Source organism: Passer domesticus, chromosome 18 (genome assembly GCF_036417665.1).
Source record: "Passer domesticus isolate bPasDom1 chromosome 18, bPasDom1.hap1, whole genome shotgun sequence".
NCBI classification, from domain to species: Eukaryota; Metazoa; Chordata; class Aves; order Passeriformes; family Passeridae; genus Passer; species Passer domesticus.
The window spans coordinates 9,799,761-9,824,935 of record NC_087491.1 but is presented as its reverse complement, the minus strand read 5'-3'; the positions used below and the strand labels follow the sequence as shown (position 1 = coordinate 9,824,935).

The 25,175-nt window shown below is 45.7% G+C and overlaps 1 protein-coding gene across 3 annotated transcripts in view; it reads left to right on the top strand.

Annotated features, from left to right (window-relative positions):
* BRD3 (bromodomain containing 3) overlaps positions 1-25,175 on the top strand; it is a 44,709-nt gene that overhangs the window by 14,549 nt on the left and 4,985 nt on the right. For all 3 annotated transcript variants that reach the window (XM_064394117.1, XM_064394120.1, XM_064394118.1), the window contains 10 exons: positions 9,900-10,226; positions 10,835-10,972; positions 11,934-12,081; positions 13,489-13,703; positions 15,534-15,905; positions 20,009-20,137; positions 20,512-20,703; positions 21,042-21,277; positions 21,777-22,069; positions 23,851-23,979. In XM_064394117.1, the coding sequence (XP_064250187.1) occupies positions 10,026-10,226; positions 10,835-10,972; positions 11,934-12,081; positions 13,489-13,703; positions 15,534-15,905; positions 20,009-20,137; positions 20,512-20,703; positions 21,042-21,277; positions 21,777-22,069; positions 23,851-23,979 (2,053 nt within the window). In that variant the 5' untranslated portion in view covers positions 9,900-10,025. The remainder of the gene's footprint in view (positions 1-9,899; positions 10,227-10,834; positions 10,973-11,933; positions 12,082-13,488; positions 13,704-15,533; positions 15,906-20,008; positions 20,138-20,511; positions 20,704-21,041; positions 21,278-21,776; positions 22,070-23,850; positions 23,980-25,175) is intronic.

The window sequence follows — 25,175 nt, the reverse complement described above, 5'->3', positions numbered from 1 at the left end:
AACCCAGAGCATGATTTAAACCAGTGGCAGCTCATCCATTTCTACTACACTTGTAGTGCTTTTTGTCCTGAAATGAATCTGGTTTTTTTCAAAATAGTAACTTTAATCATTTAAATACATAAAAACAAATTTAAAAGTTAAGTAGGAGAAAGTGTTGGAGCACAAGAAGTGTATAGGGGAGGTTGTTGATGAAGATATTTTCTCTAATGAATCACTTTGGTTCTGCTCTGTACAGTGAAATGCTTCAAACAAGTTAACAGATGGATCTGGGTCTGTTTATTAGAAGTCTGTCGATGTTTTCATGGAGCTGCCCCTAAGGAGAACATCTGTAGCACTTGTAAATCATATTAATAATGCTGATATATAGCCTTGCAGAACTGGTGGTGTAAGGGAGAATTGCAGTGTAGGTTCTTAGCTCCACAGAGCAGGAAACAACCCTTTAAATAGCTAATACAGAGGAATTAAGTGCTATTTGCAAGGGCTCTGTATTTTATACTTTGCTCAGAGTACTTTCTGTACTTAATTTCATAAAGAGGAGGTGATCTTCCTGTTTCTGTAGCCTCTTAAACTCAGCTGGAAGTGGAATTTGGCTGTATCTAACCTCCCCTCCTTAACAGGTGCCACTAAAGACCTTTTGGGTGTTGTGGTTTATCTTTTAGAAATGTTTTTAAAGAGTGCTGCAGTGTGGGCAAAGGGATAAAGCAGATGGCAGTTTTAGCTTTGCACTTTCTTCCAATGACAAGGGGTGTTGTACTTAGTCAAGAAGATGTTCCCAGAAACCCCAGTGATGGCATTTGAACACCCTGTAAACACAAATTCCTTTGTGCTCTTGATTCTTTTTTCCCTCTTTCTTTAAAATTAGTGCAAACACAACACTGAGAATGGGTTAATCTATAAATGCGTGGGAAAAGGCTAATGACTTTAATTGCAGATGGCAGTGGAAATATTGATATCCCCATTTTCCAAGTGGGGGATAACCAGCCTGCAGCCTGGGGTGTCAGAACTGGCAGCAGGCTGGCTTGTACAGGAGATTTTGTAATTCTGTGCAGGTACAGCAGATGCTCGGAGATGTTCTGCCCAGCAGGGAAGTAGTTGAGCTCTTGTGGCTTTTTCTTTTCCTTTTTTTAGACTTTTCTTCAAAAAGCTTTCTGTCCAATAATCTCTCTTTTTGGAAATCAAAGTGCAGAGAATGAAACAATCATGACAAAACCTGTTGTGGAAAGGCTCTGTGTCCTTTATTCACTGCATGCTGAATCAAACAGAGTGAGTTTGAGGCTTTTCCTTATGCTCTAAAAGTACACAGCACCATATGCTGATTAAAAAGGGGAAGGGCTGACTTTTTCAGGACTCAGATGTTTAACTGTGCACATCACATCCTTTAAAAAGCAGAAAACGAGGGTGTAGATGTAAAATAATCCCATTAGGAATTCTGGACCCTGTATGAGTGTTGCCACGTTCTGCTTTACTGGCTGTACCTAAATGCTGCTGCTGTGCATGCATCAGCTGAAACTTGGGACAGGGCCAGAGTGTGTGGGTTTTTTTGTTCTTATTTCAGTTAGTTTGGTTGGTTTTTAATAATTTATCTGAAGTACAGAGTGTTGACCTGAAATTGGCAAAACGGTTTGCTGGAGGCACAGGATGAATGGTCAGGAGCATCACTGTTGGAGCAGTTGTGCTTTGGAGAAGGGAGGCTGTAAGGGAATAGGGGAAATAGGGGAAATCAGGTAAGGAGATGGGTTATGATGCTTTAGCCTGTAGTTCAGAAAAGTAGTCTGGGTGTGATCCAGCATTTAACAGCAGCCAGTGATCTGTCTCATTTTTAAACTGCATGAAACAGGGAACTTTCTCTTCTGTCTCCTTGCTCTATTCATCCCTCCTTTCTTTTGCTGACTTCCTCTATGTTTTGTTTTCTCTCAGAGTGTGTAGGTTAGCTGCCTGTTTCCTCTTGCAGTTTACCTGCTTGGTAGTATTTATATCTGTTTCTATCCTCCAGTTTTGTTTCCTGAAGCAGCCCCAGGCTGACTTCTGCTGGAGCCACTGAGTATCAAGTTAAGATTATTCAGCATTATCATCCAATTCTGAAATGATTAACAGCCTCAGCCTGCTGCTTGTCACTGGGCTGGTGTGTCCAGGATGGACCTGTTGCTCCTGCACTTTTAGCTTGGTGGTTTCTTAACAGCTCTCAGAAAGTGAAAGTTTTCTTTCGCTTCATGTGCTGTGGCAGCTCCATTTTTTTGATGGCTGGGCAAGCAGGAATTCAAAGATTCCTTGCCACTGAGATCTGTTAGAAGGAAGTTCAAGCTGAAGGAACATCAGCTTGTCACACAGTTTGTCTTCCACTTTCAGAGCAGTTGGTGATGCTGACATGAAGGATGCTTAGAAAGGCTGACTTAGAAAGTGGTTCAAACCCAGGTGAGGAAATGGATTTGTAGTTCTGGTTATTCTTGAAGCATGGATTTGAATGCAAAACCAGAGGTGAGCAGAAGAGTAGATTCTGTCCCTCTGTGAAGCTTAAAGTGATACTAATTCCAGAAACAGAGAGAGGTGGAATAACAAAGAAGGCATCCAGCAGACAGCATTTGTACCAGTTCTGAATTTGCAGAATTGGCCAGCCTGCAGAAGTTGTGACTGAGTCTGTGGAGTTTTACTGTGCCCATCAGCAAGCCTTGAATTTGGGGTCACCAAAAGTTTTTCACTCCTTGGCCAACTTTCATGTAAAGTTGGAGATATCTCTCCTTGATTAGGCTGCAATTTCTTTTTGTGCTGTTTTAGGAAATGCTATGGCAGAGAACAGGATCTCCATGCTCCTGCACCCTTGCCCTCGTGCAGTGGGATTTCTCTTGCTGGGATCCTGTTGTGCTGCAGGGACAGGCTGCTTGTGCAGGGCTGGGTGCCACTGACTCCCTCAGCTCCCCCAGCTATTGCTCCAGCTCCAGATATGCAGCACTGAACCTCCTTTGTCATTTTACCTCTCTCCAGCAGCTGGAGAAGGAATTGACTCAGGTAGAGAAACCACAAAGTGTGCAGAGCTTAAGTTTGTTCCTGCCTGTGCTTAAATCTTCCTTAGAAAGAGATTTATCTTGATTGACCAATTAGTTGTATCTTGCAGGTGATAAGTCTGCAAAACCCTCTGTGGTGAGGTGCTGAGCCACAGAAACCTTGCAGCTCAGTGAGAGGGGAGAGCTGCTGAGCACTTTGCAGGATCAGGCTTGAAGTGGTTCCTGAATCCCAGAGGACTGGGCTGCTGGCTGTGCTGTGGTTTGCACTGCACTTCCAGTGTGCCCTCAGCCACATTCCTGCCTCCCCGAGCTCTCCTGCCCCTCGTCCTGCTCCTGACACGTTGAGAGCATGGGTGGTATGTGGCCATGTGCCAGCACCTTCCCTGTGCTTCCTTTCTGCCTGGTGTCCCCAGCTGCAGGGCTGCTGCTGCACAGGGGATTTTGGGGGGCTGCAGTCACCCCTACAAGTGCTGGGAGTTGCCAAATAAATGTGCAGTGCACTGGCTAGGAGGGAAAATCTGCTCCAAGCAGGATCTTTCTCCTGTAAATTTTGGCTGTCTGGTTTCTCCCTGGCCCTGCCCCCCGTTAGGTGTTTTGGGTTCAGCCCCGTGGGTCACACAAGGTAATTCCATTGCATCTCCACCTTTCCCTTTGGGGGAAAAATGGCACGAGCAGAGTCTGCCCAGACATGTGGATATCCCAAACACTACACTTGCTATGCCAAATCTCTTATGTAAAAGCCCAACAGTTTTTTTTTTCCATTGCCATAAAGGTGTAATTTGTGTATCTTGTGAGAGGCACAACCACCAGCATTTTCCTGTTAAGCACCTACCCATTCCCATCCATTTGGATGTGCAAGCCACTCCAGGTACTCTGGAACCTGTTCATGGATCTTATTTATTACAGCTAAGCATTAAATTAACTTTTTCATGATAGGCCACCCAGTTAATTTGCTGAAGTACCTCCTGGCTGATTTTTTGCAAGTGCAGTTCAGCTTATCTGAGTCCAGACCTTACTGCAGTCAGGTCTCAAAGCTCCTTTAGTCAGGAATCCAGCACAGGGTAAGCTTTGTAACCACTCACTTTTCCTTCCTCCTGCAGCCTTTTTAACAAAACCCTGTAACTCAGGAGCTTGCACAAAACCAACATAGTCCGAGTTGAAATTTGCCTCCTTGTTTTCAGGGGACCACAAAAAGCAGGGCAGGAAGACAGGTCCAGAGGTCATTCTGTACTCCCTAGCACAAAGAAAGGTCAACCATGCCTAATTCATTATTGACATTGGTCCCTTAAAACTTCTCAAAACCAGATTCAAAGCTATGAAAATGAACTTGGTTTAGTGTTAAACATCACTCCCTGCACTTGAAACTGCAGCCTTTAGAAATCAGTTGAGCCCCATTTGATTTGTGTGTGACATGCAGCTAAATTCTTCAGACTTGATCAGAAGGTGCTTCCTGTGGCATTAGTGACTTGGGGGAGAGAAATACTCTGGCCTCAAATTATCAGAAAGTCCATCACTTTATTTGAGGTGCCTAAAGTCTCCAGTGCTTTTATTAAAGTGACTTTTGGCTACCCCTGGGTTTGAAGGCATCTCATCAGAGATCTTAGAGCAGCGTGATTTGCAGGGAGAGCACTGAGTAGGCATCAAAACTGAAGACTCTTGAAATTCCCAGTTACTCCTGGCTGATTCCTACCTACTGGTTAGGAGCCCACAGGCTCCTTACTGAGGAAACACCTGCTCTTATAATAGCCAAGGAGAGACCAAGGGTAGGAAAGCCATCTGCATAATCTAATAAGCATTAAACCAACCAAGTCAAAAGCCAAGGAACTGACTTAATCTGCTGTGATCTTTTCCCCTCCCTCATGCAGAGGTGAGCTCAGGACACAGTTGCATCTCCCAGTCTCAGGATGTTATTAGGGCGGTGCTCAAAATAATATGCATGAAAAACAAATCTGTGAAGTGTGGAATTAATGATTTGGGAGACAGCAAGGATGGCTGAATGGACTTTCAGAGTGCTGCAGTGTGCCATAGGGCACTGCAAGCCAAATTCCCAGCTCCAAGTGTAAATCCCAGTGTCTTGAGGGGTGGCACGTTGTGTGTAGCGTGTCTGTCTGCCAGGGCAGGGTTGGCTGATAAAGCAACTCGTCTGTCCTCAAGTCTTGCTCTCAAATTGCACATCCCTTGTGTTTGAAGACACCATCCCTGCTGACATGTTAGTAGGTACTGAAAGCTGCCTGAAGTTCCGTTCCTGTGTGGGGCTGGGAAGAGAAGGCAAAGGAGGAGGAAAAGGAGGCATCCACAATTTTGTTTCCTTCTGAGGAGACTGATGTAGCCCTTAATTTCTACAGCCACAGAATAAAATGGGTACAACCCTCATTAATAACCTTACTGGACTTTGTATTGAGGTTTAGTAGTGCTAAACCTGTCCTGCAGAGAAAGTAGGGCAAGATGACCAAGGCTGGGCTGCTTCTCTGACATGGGCAGTGGCATGTGGTGGCAAATCTGACCAAACTTCAATTGTTGGGAAAAAAGAGACTGAGAATCTTCTTTGGAGACTGCAAGAAGCCAGTGTGGGGAAGCAATGCATGGAGCAGCAGCTTGGAGGACACTGCTCTGACTGCCCTGCTGGCAGATTTTGGGTCTGGCTGCTGACTGGGGGGCTCTGGGCATTCACCTCACCGTGGTGTAAAGTGTGAGTTGTGAGCAGCAGCCCTTTGAGGAAGGAGCAGGGTCTTTGTGTGTGCAGAGTGTGAGCTGCTAAGGGACCTTGGTCTCTACCCAGCCTCTGTGTGCTACTGTAATGTAAATAAAAATGTGCAGATAACAGCAAGGTCAGGGAACATCTCTCAAACTCGATAATTTTCCCTGATGGGAAGATTTATGTGGCTGTTTCTTTGCCGAGCTGGAATTCTGCCAGATGTTGATCAATGTCCAAGTAACCACGCAGAAATACTATACCAAGGGGGGAAAAACCAAGGAGTTGTTGGAGTGCCAGGCTGCCACAAAGCTTTCTGTAAGTCTGCAATGAAAACAAACCCCATCGGGTCCTGCACGGGAGCAAAGCATCCGTTAAACGCTGGGCACTGCCAAAGGAGGTGGCAGAGCTGTTGGCTGGAGCAGCAGGAGAGCTGGCACACTGCACACTCCATGGGCCTTCAGAGCTGCTTTTAAACAGTCCCCACCGCTGCAGACAGGAAAATGTTATCCTGCTAGTGCAGGGAATTATTTACATGTTTTCTCCATGCCAACTGTCTCTCTGCTGACTGACCCTGTGTGAGGGATTCCATGGAAGAAAGGTTTTTTTAAAGGAAAAATCCATCCCACCTAGCTGGGGTTTTTGATGTCTCATTTGCCACACTGATTTTGCAACTTAGCAGAAAAAGACTTAAACTCCAGGACTTAAAACCTCCTTTCTTTGAGGTTTTGGGTTTTGTTTTTAATTACTATCTCAAATTGAATAAGAAGGAGAAGCAGTGTTCACTCTTTGTGTATGACAGCACTTCAGGGTATATTTTAAACTTGCAATATCAAAACCACTTGTGCAGACAGAGAAATCAAGAATACCTCCTGCTACTTGAACATTATAAGCCTGAGGAACAGGATAAGTAGTGATTTAAAAATTAAAATTTAAGCCTGTTACTGCAGGGCTAAAAGAAGTCTCACCTTAGCCCCTCACTGGAGGGGGCACATGGTGTCTGGTTTTGGCACTCTTCACTCCAGGCTTGCACAGTCCCTTGTACAGTGATGTCCTGAGTCACTGTCTGTAATAGTTTAAATATTTATTGATACCAGTGCAGTTTCAGAGGGTGCTGGAGTGCTTAGACAAGAGCTGTGTAGTTCAGTTCTACCTGTAGTTATGGAACAATTTGTAGAAGCTTGCTTAATTTTTGTCTGTGGGTCTACTAAAGTGTCCCCTTGGGTGATTTGTGTGGTAATTTGGGATGTCAGATGGCCAGGGCTCTCACTTCCCTCACTTAATAAATGATCTTTCACATGGACTAGATTAATTTATCTTTAATTTAAAGTCATTGCCTTTTGGACATTTCCAAAGCATTTTTACCCTCATCTTCCAGATTCCTCATAGCCCTGCTTTTTACATTCTTAAAAATGATACCATTTTGAGTTTTTAAAGGTAAAGGAATGGCTCTAGAAGCAAATTCTTAATTTTAAAAATTACAAAGTGATCCAATATCAAAGCAGCTTCCCCAGCAAATGGTGAGGAAGCTGCTGGACCAAGGGTAGAAGGTGCAGTGAGGCACATTAAAGCTTTATTTATGGCAGGACAGTACTTCCAGTGCTGCCAGACAGTCCAGGTAGCTATTTCTGTCTTCTGCAGGCTCCAGCAGTTCAATGCCAGTGCTGCTGGGAGGTTTGGAGCCACTTTGGGGTGTAAAAACCAGTGTGTTGGAGCATGGAAGTTAAAGAGGATCAGGGAACTGACCAAGTTGGCTGTCATGGTTCTGCCCCTCCTTGTTTTGGTAATGTTCTTAATTAAAATCCTTTCTGAGTTGTGTCACTGATGACTGTTCCATCCTTTCATGTGGACTGCACAAGCCTTGTTTAAGCTTGAGGATCAAAATGGCCCTGTGGGGAGGCAGTGCCTGTCCCAGAGAGTTTTCTCTGCTGGGTGGGGGCAGAAAGGAGTTCCCATTATCTCCATGGCACAGATGAGGAGCTGTGGGGTGAAGATACTGAAAGCCTTGGCTAAGGTCAGGGAGAAGAAGTCTGAGAGAGGTAGGAGCTATGGATCTGTGGTTTGTTGAATTACAGTTCTGGGATTTAACACAAATTAATTAAAAATCCTTATCAAATTGGAGTTTGAGAGGTAGGACATGAGGAAATTGAAATGAAAAGAGAATCATATTTAGCCTCAGGTTATTTAAGGGGAAGACTTAAGTTACACTGCATAGTTTCAAACTTGTGACCCAAATGCTCTCTAGCAGTAGGAATTGCTCTCTGTGGGCGTTTTGTTTCCCCTCAATCCTTGCACTGGATTCAGTTTGTTAATCAAGAAGACAGCAACCAAAATGCTTCAGTGGGGGTCACCAGGGACCTGCAGCCAGCCTTGCATTCTCTGGGATGATGGATGTTGCTCAGAAACCTGAATCCATGCAGGGAGCTCCCCAGAAGGAGACTGAGTGAAACTTCCTAATTATCTTTTTTTTTGTTGTTTTTAATTCTTTGTCTATTTACCCCCCTCGATCTGAAGATTGAATTTTGCAATATTTCTGATGCTGCTTTGACTTAATGGAACACTGGGAGAAAATCCTTTCCCATTTTCTTCCAAATCTGAAACCCAAGTAATATTCTAGTTAGGAAATTCCTTGTCCAGGGGATGCCAGCATCCCTTTTGGCTGCTTGGTGATCACCCAGCAGCATGAGCACATGAGAAACCAGTCCTTTTGGAGCTAAGCTGGACTCCTGAGTTATCCAAAAACAGGGATCAGGAGCCTGATCCATGGTACAAGAGAGTCCTCCTGGCATTTTTCTCCATCCTTGGAATACAGTGGGTGTTGAACAAATGGTGGCAGCATGAGAACTGGACTTTGTTTCCTGCACAAATAATCACATGTATTCACACAGGGGTTTGGTTTGGGTTTTGAGCAGTTCCCTCCCTCTCTGCTGCAGATCTGTTTGTTTGTACACAGCTATTTTGGTAAAATTTCCCCAAGTTAGGTATGTGTTTACTTTTTCCCTTCATCTAATCAGCAGCTCACAGGGTAAGTTGATGTTCTATATTTAGTCCAGATATTCAGTAGAGATGATTAGGGCTGTATTAAAGCAGAGGCTTTTGGGTTTTTCCAAGGATGTCTCCCTGCTTTTTCCTTCCTGTGTTGCTGCAGCTTCTGTCCCTGCTCACGTTTCTCTGTTCAACCAAGAAGTGTATATCAGAGTATTTGTATTGCTTTCTAAATATATTTGAAATAATTTGCCTCTAGAAAGTGACTGTGGTCTGTTTGCCATGAGAAGCGTAGCTGCAGTCCTGATGTGAGCTGAAATATCCAATGTTTATGGAAGATGACATAGCAAAGCTGTTTACCATATGCTACACAAGGCACAGTGATACTGGGCTATTTTTACCTCTGCAGTTTGCAGAGGGAAGACCAGAATACAATAATGCAATTTATGTATTCTCCTCTATTTCAAATGTGTCTTTGAGAGAGAACATGACAGCACTGTCTGAGCCAGGTCACGGGATATCAGTGTAACACCAGTTATTATTTGAGCCTGGATCTCCAAACTTTAATATAAAACTGGGGTCAAAACCAGTCAGGTGCATGCACTAAGAGGCATAATAAGACATTTATGAGATTCAAAGTGCAGACCACTTCAAGTTGGGCTGTTTCTGGTGACACCTTTCACTCTCAGCAGTTCACAGCATCTCACTCTGCCTCTTCTTTCACTTCCCTGGACTGAGGTCCTCTGGCAGCTGTCATCTGCTCTTCATTATGGGATTTCAGACTACCCCTTGCACCAGAGCAGAGCCCTGTGAGCTGACTGGGGCCAAGCAGCATGGGTCTAGAGACAATGCAGTTCAGTTTACATGGAGCTGGAAACTGGATTTAGCAGCTTGCATCAGTGCATTCAGGGAGTCTGCACTGCATCCTGTATTCCCTGACTGGATTCTGAGGTTGCCCTGAGTGTGTTCTTGACATGAAGATGCTCTCTGAGCCAGCTAAAGCAAGAACTAGTCCCATGAAGCTTGCTTTGTCTCTGCAGGCTTTGAATTTGGGAATTCCACTGTCTGTTGGGTCTTGAACTGTTTCATCTCCAAGATAAACTGTGTTCCAGAACAAAGTCAATGGGGTAAAGAGCCTGAGTTTAAATATTGTCCACAGAAGAAGTGTCTCAACCTGCCTGCTTCAAAAATCTGTATTTACACCCTTCCCTCTTTCTGTCTAGTTTGCTCTAGGTTGTATGGTTGCACCCTGGAAATGGGATGTCAGTCCCATTCAGGGAGCATAAAGGAAGAAAGAAAATCTCCCCGTTGCTGCCGCAGTGACAGCGAGTGAGAGCCCGAGCAGGAAGATGTCGGCGGTCGCCTCAGCGATCCAGGCTCCTCAGGGCCCTGTGAATCCGCCCCCTCCAGAGGTGACAAATCCCAACAAACCCGGCCGAAAGACCAACCAGCTGCAATATATGCAAAATGTTGTGGTGAAGACCTTGTGGAAGCATCAGTTTGCCTGGCCTTTCTACCAGCCTGTTGATGCAATTAAACTGAATTTGCCGGTACGTTTCTGTCGTCTTCTCAGCCTAGAGAGCTTTGTGTTGGTCAGGTTGGTTTTGGGGTTGCTTAGAAGGGAAATATCAACCCCTGGGATGGTGTTGGGCTCAGCCAGTGGCTTCATGTGCAGCAAGAGAGGCTTTGGTGTTCTAATCCAGAACAAGAAAATGACACTGCACAGCCCTGCAGCGTCCCCAGGCTAATCACAGCCTCTGCAGGTGCTGCAGACCAGCCCAGGGAGAAACTGGGTTAACAGGTGGAAACCTTTTAAAGGGCAGAATGCTCTTAAAATTAGAGACTGAAACTTTGAGCACAGTTTTAGCCAGCCCTGATAAACTTCTGCGAGTGCCAGAGGCAGCTTTTTAAAAAGGGAGGCAGAAATGCTGATTCCCAGACTGGAGGTTGTGTGTTTTGGAGTCAGGTTCATAATAATGGTAAGACTAAAAAGATACAAATTAGAAAATAAATTAATATATATTTACAATTACAATTTCCACAAAATTTAGGGGTGTGTTTTTTAGAGGGGAGGGGGATGAGGAAAAAGCAGGGGTTAGAGGGAGATGTGAACAAAACTGAATCAGAAGATATAACATCTTCCCTGTTTTTCCAACAGGATTATCACAAAATAATAAAAAACCCCATGGACATGGGGACGATCAAGAAGCGCCTGGAACACAACTATTACTGGAGTGCCAGTGAATGTATGCAGGATTTCAACACCATGTTTACAAACTGTTACATTTATAACAAGGTAAAAAAGCCCAGAAAAACCTTTAGAAAACACCCACCTATCCCTGTTACAGTGCACATTTTGAGCAGGGCCGGTTCTGGGCCCTCCTTTCAAGGATTTGAAATTCCACTAATTGCAACCACGTTACTTGAAATGCACAAAGCTGTCTTTGTGCTGCCTCTTTCTTCCCCCAGACTAGTTACAATGGCAAATATGCCTTTTAATTATAGGTAGATTTCTGTTTGGGGGTTATACAGCAAGTTTTTACTCCTTTTATTATCATTTAGGAGTTTTCTGGGATGAGCTGCACTTAATGCAGTGCTCTGCAGGTGTTTTGAGGTGCTTTAATGCTGTGTGTTAGACTGTCTGGCACTAAATAATAACTGTTAGCAGCAGAAAGGAGCTCAAGAATCATAACTGTTCTTTGACTCTGTCTCCATAAATATGTTCATACTTACACACATTTAGATTGCTTATTATTATTATTTTGGGCTGGTCTTGTTTGCTGTTTTGTTAGGTTGTTAAAATTCTTTGTGTTCTGTTTCTGTTTTCTCCAGTCATTTGTCATCATAGACCCAGACTGGAGAACAGCTGAAATAAACAAATTAATTAGTTTGAGCCACAGAATGTGTGTTTAGCCTCTTCCCTTGGACCTGCTGGCAGGCAGGGAAGGACAGCTCATCCGTTCCAGTTTGCTGCTTCCACACTGCTGCACTGGATACTGGTTTATCAGGCTCCTTCTGAACTCCTGATAATTCTCTGGATGCAGCACACTTAGGGGCTGTAATTATTGCATGCTAGAGCAGAACAGAAGGGCAGGAGAGTGGCAAGCAAGGAGGGAGAAGAGCTAATCTGTTTATTGTCAGCATTTGAATACCATAATTTATTTGAAGGGCCTCAGTGTTTTCTAAGCCTGGTCTTCAAGCTCACTGCTTCAGATATGTGAGTGACACAACAAAGGCTCATATTCTTCTTTGTGCAGCCCACAGATGACATTGTCCTCATGGCCCAAGCCCTGGAGAAGATATTTCTGCAGAAGGTTGCCCAGATGCCTCAGGAGGAGGTGGAATTGCTACCCCCAGTCCCTAAAGGCAAAGGTCGCAAGCCCTCAGCGGGCACACAGAGCACAGGTAGGGATCCTTGCAGGGCCAGGGGATTTTGGGAGCTGTTCCCGAGACCTGACCCACCTCCTGAGCTGCTGGACTTTGCAGTTGGTGAAGAGGCTGGGAAGGGAGAGCGTGGTCTCACAGTTAAAGCTGTGGGGAGGAAGGTGGGAGGTGTCTGGGAGATGCTCACTCAGGGTTTCAGGGCTCGTGTGTCTCAGGGCTACCCTGCATTTGTCACACCAATCTTGCCATCACACCAATCTTGCCATCTGTGGTTTGCCCATCCAGGCAGCACTTCAGGGAGGGAGGGCAGTGCTGTTGCTTCTCTATGCAAAGAAAAAGCCAAGGTAGTCAGAAATGCCAGTCTGCTGCCAGTGCCAGAGCATGGCATGGAAAGTCTTTACAGATTTGGGTTTACACAGCTCACCCTGGGTCCTGCCAGAAATCTGGCACAGCAGAGGCTTGGACTCAAATGTTGCTAATTCCCTAAACCCTGTATATTTTCCTTTTACACACATGGTTGCAACATCATAAAATTAAAGGATTTATTAAGCCATTGCAAAAGGCTGTGTGCCCCATTGCATATCAGTGGAAATGAAGTTTAGTTCAGCTTGCCTAGAATTGATTTTAAATGGATTTAGGACTAAAATGTCCAAGCATAATAAAGCAGTTCATAAAGGACCTTGTGTGGGCTGAGTTAAATGATGAGAGTAATTTTTTTTTCTCTAAACAAGGTCTAATTGTTGCTCTGGGAAAGTCAATTGTTCCTCTGTTTCCCCACATTTCAGGTGCTAAATGGAGCTATAAATCTATCCAAGCTCAGAGACATTAATGATGATGTATGTTTTCAACATCCTTTGATAAAACATAGAAGGAGGTTATTAGGTAGTAGGTTTGTCCCACTTTATATCACACCAGTAGGCAGGTTTTTAGCAGTGCAGGTGTAGCATCAGAGACATCGAGGCATCAGGAGGCTGAGGCTCTACTGAGAATCATAAAATATGGACTTGGAAGGGAATCACTGAGCCCAACTCCCATCCTTGCACAGCCCCAAGAATCCCACCCTGTGCACTTGTGGCAAATCTGAAGTGCTTTGGCCTCGTGGGTGCTCAGGTGGCTCAGGGCAGTGGTGGTTGCCATTTGCATGGTGTGAACACCTCCCACTGTTCCTCTCCTGCTCTTCTGCTGAGCTCAGCGCAGCTCAGGGAGCATCCAAGGAGCAAAAGCATTCCAGAGATGTGAAAAGCTGCAAGTATTTTGTGTGTGGCTGACCTAAACCCATGGTACAAGCCCTTAGAATCAGAGATTCCTCACTTTTATAGTCCCCTGGGTATAACAGCACCGAGCACCGTGTCCTTTGTGCCCTCCATGTGCCACGTTCTCTTTGCTCCCAGCCGTAACCACCAGCGCCTTTCCCCTCTCGTTTGCAAGGAGCTCAGCAAGCCGTGGCCGTGTCTTCCGTGTCCCCGCCGGCCCCGTTCCAGAACGTCCCTCCAGCCGTGTCTCAGACGCCCGTCATCGCTGCCACCCCCGTGCCAACCATCACCGCCACTGTCCCGCCTGTCGCCGCCCCTGCCGCCGCCGTCCCGCCCCCGCCCGCCGCTCCGATCATGCCCGTGGTGCCTCCCACGCCCCCGGTCGTCAAGGTAAATCAGGGGAGAGGGGCTGCGCTGGACCCCTCCTGCTGGATCCCTGCTTGCACCGCTGGGTGTGAGATGGAGAGGGTTGAGAGCAGTGCTGCCAGTTTTCACAGGGGTTGGCACCAGTGATTGCTCCAGCCTCTCCTTTCACAGCCTTCCCCTGTGCTGCTGCTCCAGGGCTCTTGGAATTCTCCCCATTTTACACCAAATAGCTCAAAGCGTCCCTTCCCTCTTTTTTCTGAGCTCCTGATTTTACTGGGGCTGTTCCTTTAAGCTTTGCACTCCAAAACATCTCTTCTCTCTGTAACTGAGCTCCTGATTTTGCTGAGGCTGTTCCTTTAAGGTCTGCACTCCAAAGCATCTCTTCCCTCTGTAAGTGGGTTCCTGATTTTACTGGTGCTGTTCCTTTCAGGTTTGCTGCCCAAAGCATCTCTTCCCACTCTTTCTGAGCTGCTGATTTTACTGGGGCTGTTCCTGTAAGTTTTGCAGCCCAAAGCATCTCTTCCCTCTGTAACTGAACTCCTGATTTTACTGGGGCTGTTCCTGTAAGTTTTGCAGCCCAAAGCATCTCTTCCCTCTTTTTTCTGAGCTGCTGATTTTACTGGAGCTGTTCCTTTAAGTTTTGCAGCCCAAAGCATCTCTTCCCTCTGTAACTGAGCTCCTGATTTTGCTGAGGCTGTTCCTTTAAGGTTTGCAGGCTCCAGCATTAGGAATGTTCCTCTCTGCTTTCAGCCAGTTCAAGACAAGCCTGTCACTCCAGTTGGAGGAGACTGATGTTGCCTGCAGGTTTTGGGTGCATTAGTTCTGTCTTCCTTACTGAGTAATCTTTTGGGAGTTGTCACTGGTGTTTTGCTATTTATTATGTTAATTTATGGGTAAATGAAGACATTACCTAAATAATTGAAATTTTCTTAGCAAGCTGTGAATTGCTTCAAAAATGATGAAAGCATAGCTCAGAGAAAGCTGGGGATCTTTTTATCTAAACTGTGGAATTAACTGCAACAGTTTTGGTTGTGAGGTTGCTTGGACCAGCAGAGGCACAGATTTGTTTTGTTTTTTAACCCAATAGTTTGGGAATTACTAGAGAAATTGTAAGTCAGATCTTGCAGCTAAGCTGTCCTCCTCAGAAACCTGTCTCACGTTTCAGTTTCTGTCCAAATAACTTGCTTCTGAGAATCAATTTCATTTTAAAACTCAAGGATGAACCCAGAAGTGAGTTTGCCAAATACACACTGCAAAATTAATTCTGCTTGGGATTTACTTAAGATTTCCCTTAGATTTCTCTGAGGAACTTCTTCCTCCCTATCTTCCTCTCCAGAGAAATAAATCCTTGATAGGAGCACGAGAGAGCTGACTGGACAGTCCCAGCTTGAATTTATGTGAGAGGGTTTATTTGCTTAAGGCAAAATCTACCACTAAATAGAGGGGAGTGAGGACTCGTGGGTCTTTGGTGATTAATATGCCTTGGTTCAGAACTTACAGCCTGATCCTGCCACTGGGGACTCAGACGTGTGCTTAAGTTACTGACACTTGCTCAGTCCCTATGCATCAGTAATCGACTGGGTGCCCTCCTTTCCCTTGGCAAACACCAGGTAAGAGTCCTGGCTTCCCTCTCAGGGAAATAACACATTTTGCAGCATGGTTGGGCGTGGGTTGGAGCCGTGCAAATGGCTGGTTTCTGTAGCTCAGGTGAGGTGCAGTGTTGGAGCCTCTAGTCACAAATCCCATTTATCCCAGTGAAATAACTGAGGGGTTTTTTGTCAGAGGCCAGGCAAAACTTAAGGATGAGCTGTGCTAGGGCGTGTCCTCATGGAGCCTGTCCCTGTGCTGTTTCAGAAAAAGGGAGTGAAGCGGAAAGCAGACACCACCACGCCCACCACGTCTGCCATCACTGCCAGCAGGAGCGAGTCCCCCACGCCGCTGTCGGACCCCAAACAGGCCAAAATCATCGCGCGCAGGGAGAGCGGCGGCCGCCCCATCAAGCCACCAAAGAAGGACCTGGAGGATGGAGAGGTCCCTCAGCACGCAGGGAAGAAGGGCAAACTCTCTGAGCACCTCAAGTACTGTGACAGCATCCTCAAGGAGATGCTCTCCAAGAAGCACGCTGCCTATGCGTGGCCCTTTTACAAGCCCGTGGATGCAGAGGCCTTGGAATTACATGACTATCACGACATTATCAAGCACCCCATGGATCTCAGTACTGTGAAAGTACGTCCTCATTTACCACCTCTTTTTGCAGGGGGTCCCTCTGGTTGCAGAGGACTGGCTCCTTTGTGGGAGGGGGAAGGGGAAAGGGTGGAAACTGAACTTGTTTGGATACCAGCTGGATATTTTTATATTTTATTTTTATATTTTGTTTCTGTCCCCTCTCCCTTTTTTGCCATAACCTGGGACAGCTATTTTTTTCTGCCCTGCAAAGCAGAATGTACACAAAGCAAAGATGATATACACAAAGCAAAGTACAATGGCATCCTCTCCTCTTTGTGGATAGTCCAGGTATTTCACTGGTGTTCTTAGGATTGTGTTGCACTCTGAGAAGAGGAGGTGCTTTATTTCATAGGATTCAATTGATGGTATCCCATTTCCAGAAGCTGCTGCCTGCCTACTTGGTGGTGGCAGATAGGCTTACACTGAGCAACTCCAAGTGGAATGTGATGGTGCTCAGGGAGATATGTGCTGGTTTTGTGGTTCACGCTTGGCTCCTCAAGAGTTCAGCTTACTATGGTCCAGTATTCTTGTTTTTCCCAGTAGGTTTGGAGGTTTGCTGAATCCCTCCATGAAGCAAAGCCTTTGTAGTCTTACTAATGTCACCTGAATGCCCAGGTGACAGAAGGGCAGCTGTGGTTGTGATTCCTGTCATACTCCTTGGCAGATCCTGTGTGGTACCCAGGAGCAGCATGTCACACTCTGATGTGCCATGCATCCATCCTAGGGCTGCTCTGGTCTCCAGACACCTGCACCCTGCTAGTTGAAGCCCCAGGTGATTGCAGGAAGATTAGAGATGGACAGAGTGAAATCCTGACCCTCTCAAATATTTCCTTGTGTGCTTAGGTGATTTCTTATTGCAAGAGGTCATTGTGCTGTGTTCTGAAAAATCTAGGTGCAAAGTTGTGATCCCGTGGGTTGGTGATTCCTTCATGCTTAAATCTCTTTAAGGTCCTGACTTCATTCTTTTAAAATTGTACACCTCTGCCCCTTTCTGGTAAGTGCAGGTGATATCCTCCCTCTGCACCTGACTAGTGTAGGGTAGGAAATTGGAGACAGGCTGATGGCAAACCCAGTGGAGTCTTTTACACCTACAGACTCTGGGCTTCTCATTCCACATGGTAGTATTTTTCTTAATTAAGTTGTTTGAAGTGCTGTCTGGTATTGGTTTTTTATGGAGTGTTTTATTGTCATTGCTCTTGGCCTGCAGATCATGGTGTGACTTCTCAGAGATGCAGCTCATAATATGTTCACTGTGTGGAACAGAAACCTGCCATTTGCAGGCAGTGTCATTTTCCAGTGTCAGGGACTTCCACTGTGGCTCTGAAAGGTTTTTAGATTTAATTCTGCCCAAGTGACAGTGGCTGTGATAAAGCAGCACAACTAAGGGCCTCCAAACTAACCTGGGAGGAATTATGTGAGAAAGTAAAACACAAGCATTGCTGCAGCTGTAACACATCTTGTCTCTTATTTCTGTGGCTGTGTTAGGTTTGATTTTCCCCAGAGACTGTTCGTCTTGTCCAGGAGCATTTTTTTTTTCCTGGCAGAGGTGTCTCCAGGAGGATTTGGAGGTTGTTTTCTCTGTGTGTGGTGAAGGAGGCAGGTGGGCTGTTGTGACTGTGCCAGGGGCTGTAGCTGAGCTTGCTGCAGCCAGGAGCAGAGGGATGTGCTGGGGTTTTGTGCTGGAGCTCAGACTGAGAATGGGAACAGCTGAAGGACAGGATCTGTGAGCTCATCTCCACTTAATTCCCTTTATCAAAGAAGGAAAGGGCAGAACTGCTTGGAGTAGGTAGGGGTGGAAGTGTGAGGAGAGAGAGGCAGCAGCTGTAATTCCCTGTGAGGAGTGGGATGCATGAGGCAGGAGCTGCTGCTGCCCTGTCCCCAGGCAGGCAGGGACCACTGCAGAACATCCCTGTGCCCTCTGTGGGGCTGGGGGCCCTGGAGCACCTCTTCTGTCCATCCTTGGCTGCAGGTCCCAGCAGTGACATGGATGTCTCTGCCTTTGCTTTACTCAGAGGTGAACAAGCAACAATCCAGTGCAGGAGGATTTCCACAAGGTGTTTACTTTAGGAATAAAGCACTTCCTCCAGGGATGGAACTCTGCTCACCTCTTAATTTTCCTGCAGTGAACTTCTGCAGTTTCAGAGCAGCTGAGTCTTAAAAGTGAGGAGACATTCTTTGTGTCCTCTGTGGGCAGGACAAGACTTAGAGCAAAGGACACATTAGACATGAAGAAACGAATTTATGAACAGTAAAGATGATTTCAACAATTGATTGAGGGAGAAAATGAGATTGCTGTCTGTGGGACAGAGGATGGGTGAGCTGCCCTGCCTGACTCCTGATTTCTGGTTGTAAATGTGCTCACTTTTTTTTTCCTAAGCAGCTGGATATCTCCAAGTGTATTTATAACAAGAGATTCCAGCCCACCAATTCAAAGTGCTTTTCTTTCTTTTGTTAAGCTAATTATTCTTTATAAGAAAACAAAACAAAAATTCACAGATTAAAAATTGTAGGGCTAGAAAACTGTTGAGTTTGGATGAAAAGCAAAGCCTCAGACACTGGAATGTATTTCATAGGCAATAATCAGGCCCTGAGTATGCCAAACAAATATAAAAAGGCCTTTCATGCAGTCAGATGTATTTTAAAGTAAATGGGCCCTTTGGTTTGAACATATGTTTTGCTTTGGAATTGGCCTGAGAGGCTTTTCAGACAGGAGCACCACAAACCTATTTCCCTTTCTGCTTTTGTGCTGTGCCTTCCAGGCTGTCTCCTGGTTTATTCACCAGGAAAATGAGGTCTCCTGACAAAAGTTTGACAGATGTCTGGCTGCAGCAGGGATGTCACCACCCTGCGCCAGGTCCCTCAGAAGCTGAATCCCTGGAGGTGAAATTCTGCCCTTTTCCCAACAAAAACACCTCCAGGAGTCATTGCAGTGTTTCAAGACAGTTAGAAGGTCTATCACAGCTGTGAAATTTCTGTAATTCTATGAAAAATGGGAATTTTGCTTGTGTTAGGGGTGGGTGACAGACCCTGAGCATCCCTGCTTGCTGTTGGGATGGGGGATGTCTGTCCCCATCACGTCCCCAGCCTGTCTGCCAGTCAACCCTTCCCTTCTCTGGGCACACAGGTGCCCAAGACATACAAAAGGGAAGCCTGTAAGCACTTGGCAAATAGAGAATTTCTTTAAACCCAGGTCTTTTAAATGCAAATGAAACCTAGTGTTAGCTTCTGGTTCCTTTCAGCAGGAGTAATTGGAGCTAAGGTTTTATACATAGTAGTAATATATGCATAAAATCAATTAAGTGCTAGGAATGCTATAAACTGCTCTAAACCCAAGTCATTGAGTCCCAAACAGCAAGAGAAATGGCTGGAAGTGAGAGCTGAAAAATAAGAGGAAGGAACAAGGTACAAATATTTGACATTTATCCTCACTACTCTAGGAAATAACATTATGAGTAGGTTCATAAAAGGTGAAGCCTGTATCCATTTCTGTCAGTTGGACTTTTAAATTAAGAGTGGGAGTTGTAGTTTAACTGTAAATGCCTATTTTGCTGTAGGAACTGCAGCAAACCTCCTGCCCTCTGCTAGCAGGAAGTCAGAGTTAGATTTTCTTGATCTTTTCTGCCCTTTCAGATTTACAAGGCAAATATATCCAAGCATATGTAGAAATACACACTTCAGGGACTCCTGTAATTGTAACTTGCTTGTTGACTCTTGCCCTTTCCATCCATAATCCTTGTTTGTGTTAGTTCCAGATCCATTTTTCTAAACCATTTTTCTAATAATTTCTAAATGTTTTCTGGTAGAATGTGGACCCTGACAGATTTATATTCTACTACCTAGAAAACAAGGCCAGTTTAGACTCTTAGTGTTTAAACTGCTATGAAATATCAGCTTCTTTGGTTGCCTGGTGTTTGTTTGCTTGTTTTATAAAGCAGAAACTCTGAATGTTATTTAGGAACCAACAACCCAAATCAAACTTTCATTCTCTTAGATAGGATTTTTGAGGCTCTTCTGAGGTTCATCTGTCCTCCATGCAGTTGCTACAAATGCCTTTTGCTTATGGCTTTTCTTTTTTCTTTCCCCTTTGGCTTGTTTATTTGCAGAAGAAAATGGACAGTCGGGAATACCAGGATGCACAAGGTTTTGCAGCAGATATTCGGTTAATGTTCTCTAATTGTTACAAGTACAATCCTCCAGACCACGAGGTGGTGGCCATGGCCAGGAAGCTCCAGGTAAAGGTGTTGGCAAATGCATCTTCCAGAGTGTTTTTAGTTCAGGTACAAGGAAGATCCAGGTGTGGATCTGCTCTTGGCACCAACAAGGGAGATTCCTCCAGCCCTTGGAAAGAGCCTCGTGCTCCCTGCAGGATTGTTGTGCTCTTCACATGGCATGGGCTCAATTCCATGTTCAGCTCCTAAAATATAATAATCATTGGTTTTAAAGTAATTGGGGGATTTTCTTGGGCATTCCAGATGGGCAGCCATATTCTCTATATTACTATTTACATTTAGTGCACAAAGACCCTGCCCCTGATGTATTTAAGAGACCAGAGTGAGCTGTTTGTGGCCGAGGCTCCTTTGGTTACCAATTTTCCTCCTTTTTGCAGGATGTCTTTGAGATGAGGTTTGCAAAAATGCCCGATGAGCCTGCAGAGGCCCCCCCTCCACCTCCCCCAACAGCCCCAGTGGTGAGCAAAAGCACAGAGAGCAGCCACAGCAGCGAGGAGAGCTCCTCAGACTCCGACAGCTCCGACTCCGAGGAGGAGCGGGCGACTCGGCTGGCCGAGCTCCAGGAGCAGGTACTGCACCATCCCAGCTTGTGTCTGTGCATTAGCCAGAGCACAGCAGCAGGAATTGTGTCCTGAAAAATCCCACCTAGGCTGGCATGCAGAGGAACATTCCCAGCCTGTGGGGTAAAGCATTCAGCTGGGCACTCAGTGCATGTTGGATATAACGGTGATTTTCTTCAAGATAATTTTTCTCAGTGCTGATGCACTCTCCTTCCTTCTGGGATCCCAGAGTATGAACTGCTTGACTTTTGGCTTTAGGATATACTTACACCTTGGGATGTAGAGGGAAGGGTTTGTGGAGGCAGCAGTTCCCTGGCCTTGATGGTTTTTCCCCTGTTTCCCCCCAGCTGAAAGCCGTCCATGAGCAGCTGGCTGCACTGTCCCAAGCACCAGTGAACAAACCAAAGAAAAAAAAAGAGAAGAAGGAGAAAGAGAAGAAAAAGAAAGATAAAGAGAAGGAAAAAGAAAAGCACAAAGTCAAAGCTGAGGAGGAGAAGAAACCCAAGGTGGCTCAACCACCAAAACAAGCCCAACAGAAGAAAGCCCCAGCTAAGAAAGCGAACAGCACAACCACAGCTAACAGGTGAGAGCCAAGGTGCCTTGAGGGGAGAGCCAAGAACTTCCAGCTCTGTCCTTAATTCCTGGGGAAGCTCAGTAGTTGTTAATTTGCTGCTGAATGCTGTTCCCATTCCCAGACAACTCCAGGGAGTCTTTAACTTGGAGCTGGCGGTGGAACCACTGTGTTTTCACTGTCCAGCTCTTTGAATCCCTGCCTGATTGCTCTCAGATAAGGTTTTGGGGGTCGCCTTTTGTGCAGCCACCAAGAACATGCCATTTCATGGTTGCCCCCCTGCTGCTACTTGGGCTCATTGTCACACTTCACAGGGCTAAAATATAATAGGAACACAACAGCTGATCTCAAGCTGCTGAACTTTTTCAGCACTTGTGGTGCTGTTCCAGCCATCTGACGAGAGCTTCAAAGCCAAGAGCACGGGGATGTTTGTTACAAGGGAGTCAGGGGAAGAAAAAAGAGTTCATTGCTGTGTCCCAATGAATGTTTTCATGCTTGACAACCTCCCCAGGCAGCCCAAGAAAGGAGGCAAACAGGCATCTGCAACCTACGACTCGGATGAGGAGGAGGAAGGGCTGCCCATGACCTATGACGAGAAGCGACAGCTCAGCCTGGACATCAACCGCCTGCCCGGGGAGAAGCTGGGCAGGGTGGTTCACATCATCCAGTCCAGGGAACCTTCCCTCAGAGACTCCAATCCCGACGAGATTGAAATAGATTTTGAAACTTTGAAGCCCACAACATTACGAGAACTGGAGAGATACGTGAAATCTTGTTTACAGAAAAAACAAAGGAAACCGTTTTGTAAGTTAACCTCCCGGGGCACGTGTTCCCCCCAGCAGCTCTTGGGCTCAGCTGTGGAGTCAGGGCATCTGTATTGAGATTCTCTTACCCACCTGTTGGGTATGTGGTGGCAGGAGTTTTTAGAGATTCTTTTCTCCCAAGGAAATGTACAGAAACTTCCTGTTTTTCTCTGTTCTTTCTTCCCGTGGTGTCCTGCTGCAGAGACCTGGAGAGCCAATGTGTTCCTCTGCAAGACCTGTGGGATGCCTTTATTACTTACCCAGGCTCTGGAAGGCCCTGTAAAGGTTTCAGTCTCATTGTGTCAGGTGTTACATGCATACATCTGGAAGGATCAGTTTCTTATCCTGAATAGTTTAGCATCTAATGAGGCAGGAAACAAAAAACGTGGTTGGGATCCAAGCCACCAAGGCAATAAATGATTTGCACAAGGTTACCTGGTTACCTGTGGATTCTGGGTGTGTCTGGGTGGTGTATTCACCCCAAAAGTGCTCTTCCTGTGTGTCCTGATCACCACATTGGCCTCACCCTCTGTCAGTTCAGAGGGTGAATGTCAATCTGCTGCTGAGTGTGTGGTTCAGTGTGGGACAGACTTTGTGTCTTGCCCACAAAGGGAATTCCTGCAGCCCCTGGAGAGTTCAGCTCCAGCTGAACAGCAGTAGGATCACTTACCTGAAGTGCTCTTGGTTAAGGGAGTTTTGCTTTTAAGATTGTGACACAAAAGCTAGTCCTTGCTCTTGCAGAGCATCTCCATTCCTTCCTCAGGATTCTCAGGAAGGCCTCAGCAGAGCACAGACTTTGACCTTTCTTTTTGCTTTATTGTTTTCCCCCTGAATCCTTCCCTGTTGGCCTAGCTCAGGGAAGGATTTTCCAGAGTTCTTAGGAACAGGAAGCATCCTTCAATTTTGGAACCAGAGCACAGGGCAACACAGATAACCTCAGATACCCACCCTGTGAGCCTGGCATGCCTGAGCCTGGCTGGGCTCCTGTGCTGGGCTCCTGGGCTCTTAGGACTGTGCTTTCCAGTTTTCTTTTTTTGTTATTTTTTTTATACCACTGCTTTAAAGCAGCTCACAGAAATGTAGGTATTTCCTTGCTGGATCAGGCAAAATATCTGGCTCCTGTCCTGTGCTTCCAATCCTGGCCAACACCTGTGTTCAATTACTCCTTCTTTGGAGGAATATTTCCTTTCCTTGGCAGTGTGAGTGTTGCTGGTCCTTCTCACCCTTTCCATCCCGATGCAGTTACATTCCTGTTGTCTGCCAGCCTTTGCCACAGTTGGTTTTTAATTTGCCTTTGTTTGTTTTGTTTTCTATTTAGAGCAACATAAACCACAGTAGATTCTTGCGTGAGGGGATCGGAAGTTTTCATGGCAGATGCTTTACTCCTGACAACCTTTAATGGGACACTTTATTTTACAGGGCAGAAAACCCATGTAACAATTCTGTAATTACAAATCTGTAATTATTGACCATATAACTGGCTGGTAAGTAACCTGTAATGACAAGGTTATTACATGGATATTTCTATCTTCTAAAATACTTTCCAGAAGATCTCTCTTAAAAAAAAAAAATTGCATGTTACAGGATGGTGGTGATTTGATGAGCAAGGCAACTTCAGGTGTTGTCTTGTCTCTGGGATGTGTAGTTGCTGTGTGAGCACTGGATGTTGGCAGTGTCACTGCAGAGTGTGCACACAGATGTACATGCCCTGTAAAATAGTGATGTCCACTCTTTCCCCCTGCATCCCTGCACTTTCAGAAACTCTGCCTTCCTCCCCCACAGCTGCCAGTGGCAAAAAGCAAGCAGCAAAGTCAAAAGAAGAGTTAGCTCAGGAAAAGAAGAAAGAACTAGAAAAACGGTTACAGGACGTCAGTGGGCAGCTAAACAACAACAAGAAGCCTGCAAAGAAAGGTAATGGCTTTGGGTTTATGGGAAAACAGCCCCCCAAAAGTGAACAGACTTTGTCACAGGGACAAAACCTCTGCCTTGGGTTTGTCCCTGTGGCTGGAACCCTCAGGGAGTTCCCACTGAGCTGCTTTGGGAGCAGCTGGGTGGTAAATGGGAGCAGTCAGGGAGGCCATTCCTCCTTCAGAGGGAGCAGGATCTGCCCTGTGTTCCCCTGCTGTGCAGCCCACACCACAGAGCTTCTAACACAGGGGGTTAAAAAAATCCCAAACCCCCATGTGGCTCAGGATGCTCCAAAAGGCTCCCCTGGTGCAAACAAAGCTTTAACAGGGGATTTCCTGTGCTCAGAGGTGACCCTGCCCCACAGCAGAGCTCTGCATCCCAAACATCCACAGTCACTGGCAGTCTAAATACCTGTCATGGTTTAAGGTAATTTGGAAGAAAACTTTTGAAGGAGCTCTTCTAAAAAGTAGATTTAAACGTCTTTTTTTTTAACTGATTCAGGAGAATACTTCGGAAAAAAGTGGAAAAAAACTGTTAATTTAATAGCCAAAGCATTTACTAGTACAAAAAAAAATTAACATTATTAAACAATAAAACTTTTTGCTGCTTTAAAAGAGATGATAAATGCAGAAAGTCTCTTTTGTGGGCTGTAGCTGGACTCAGTCTCTTATCAGTCTTTTTGGTGTTGGAAATGCTGTGGCTCGGGCTGGGCTTGGTGGGCTGCAGCTGTGAGCTGTAGCTGCTCTGTTGGGTGTTCAGTTTAGAGTGGGTTTAAACAGGTCTAAAGAAAAACTGCAGTTTAGGGAACTTCTCTGCTTCAGCTAGCTAAAAACTAACTAAAAGCAAAGGAGAACTCTGTCCTGCTGTCTGTCTGTCTGCAGACAGCACAGTCCAGCAGCAGGAATGTGGAGGAGTGTATGCAGTTTATGAAAACAAACTCCGCGCTGCTTTTCTCTCCTCCTTCACCCTCAGAACCAGCATTAAAGGTGCAAAACCGATTATCCAGCCCAAAGAGAACAGTTTGGGATGCCAGCATCCTTCACCAGCCCAGGGCAGGGGCTCTGCCACCCCGTGGGTCAGGCTGGGCACAGGGCTGTGGGCACCCCTTGTGTGCTGGGTGAACACTCTGTGTGTGGAGACAGATTTAGTATAAATATATAATTATATATTATACTAAAATACTATATGAAAACTATACT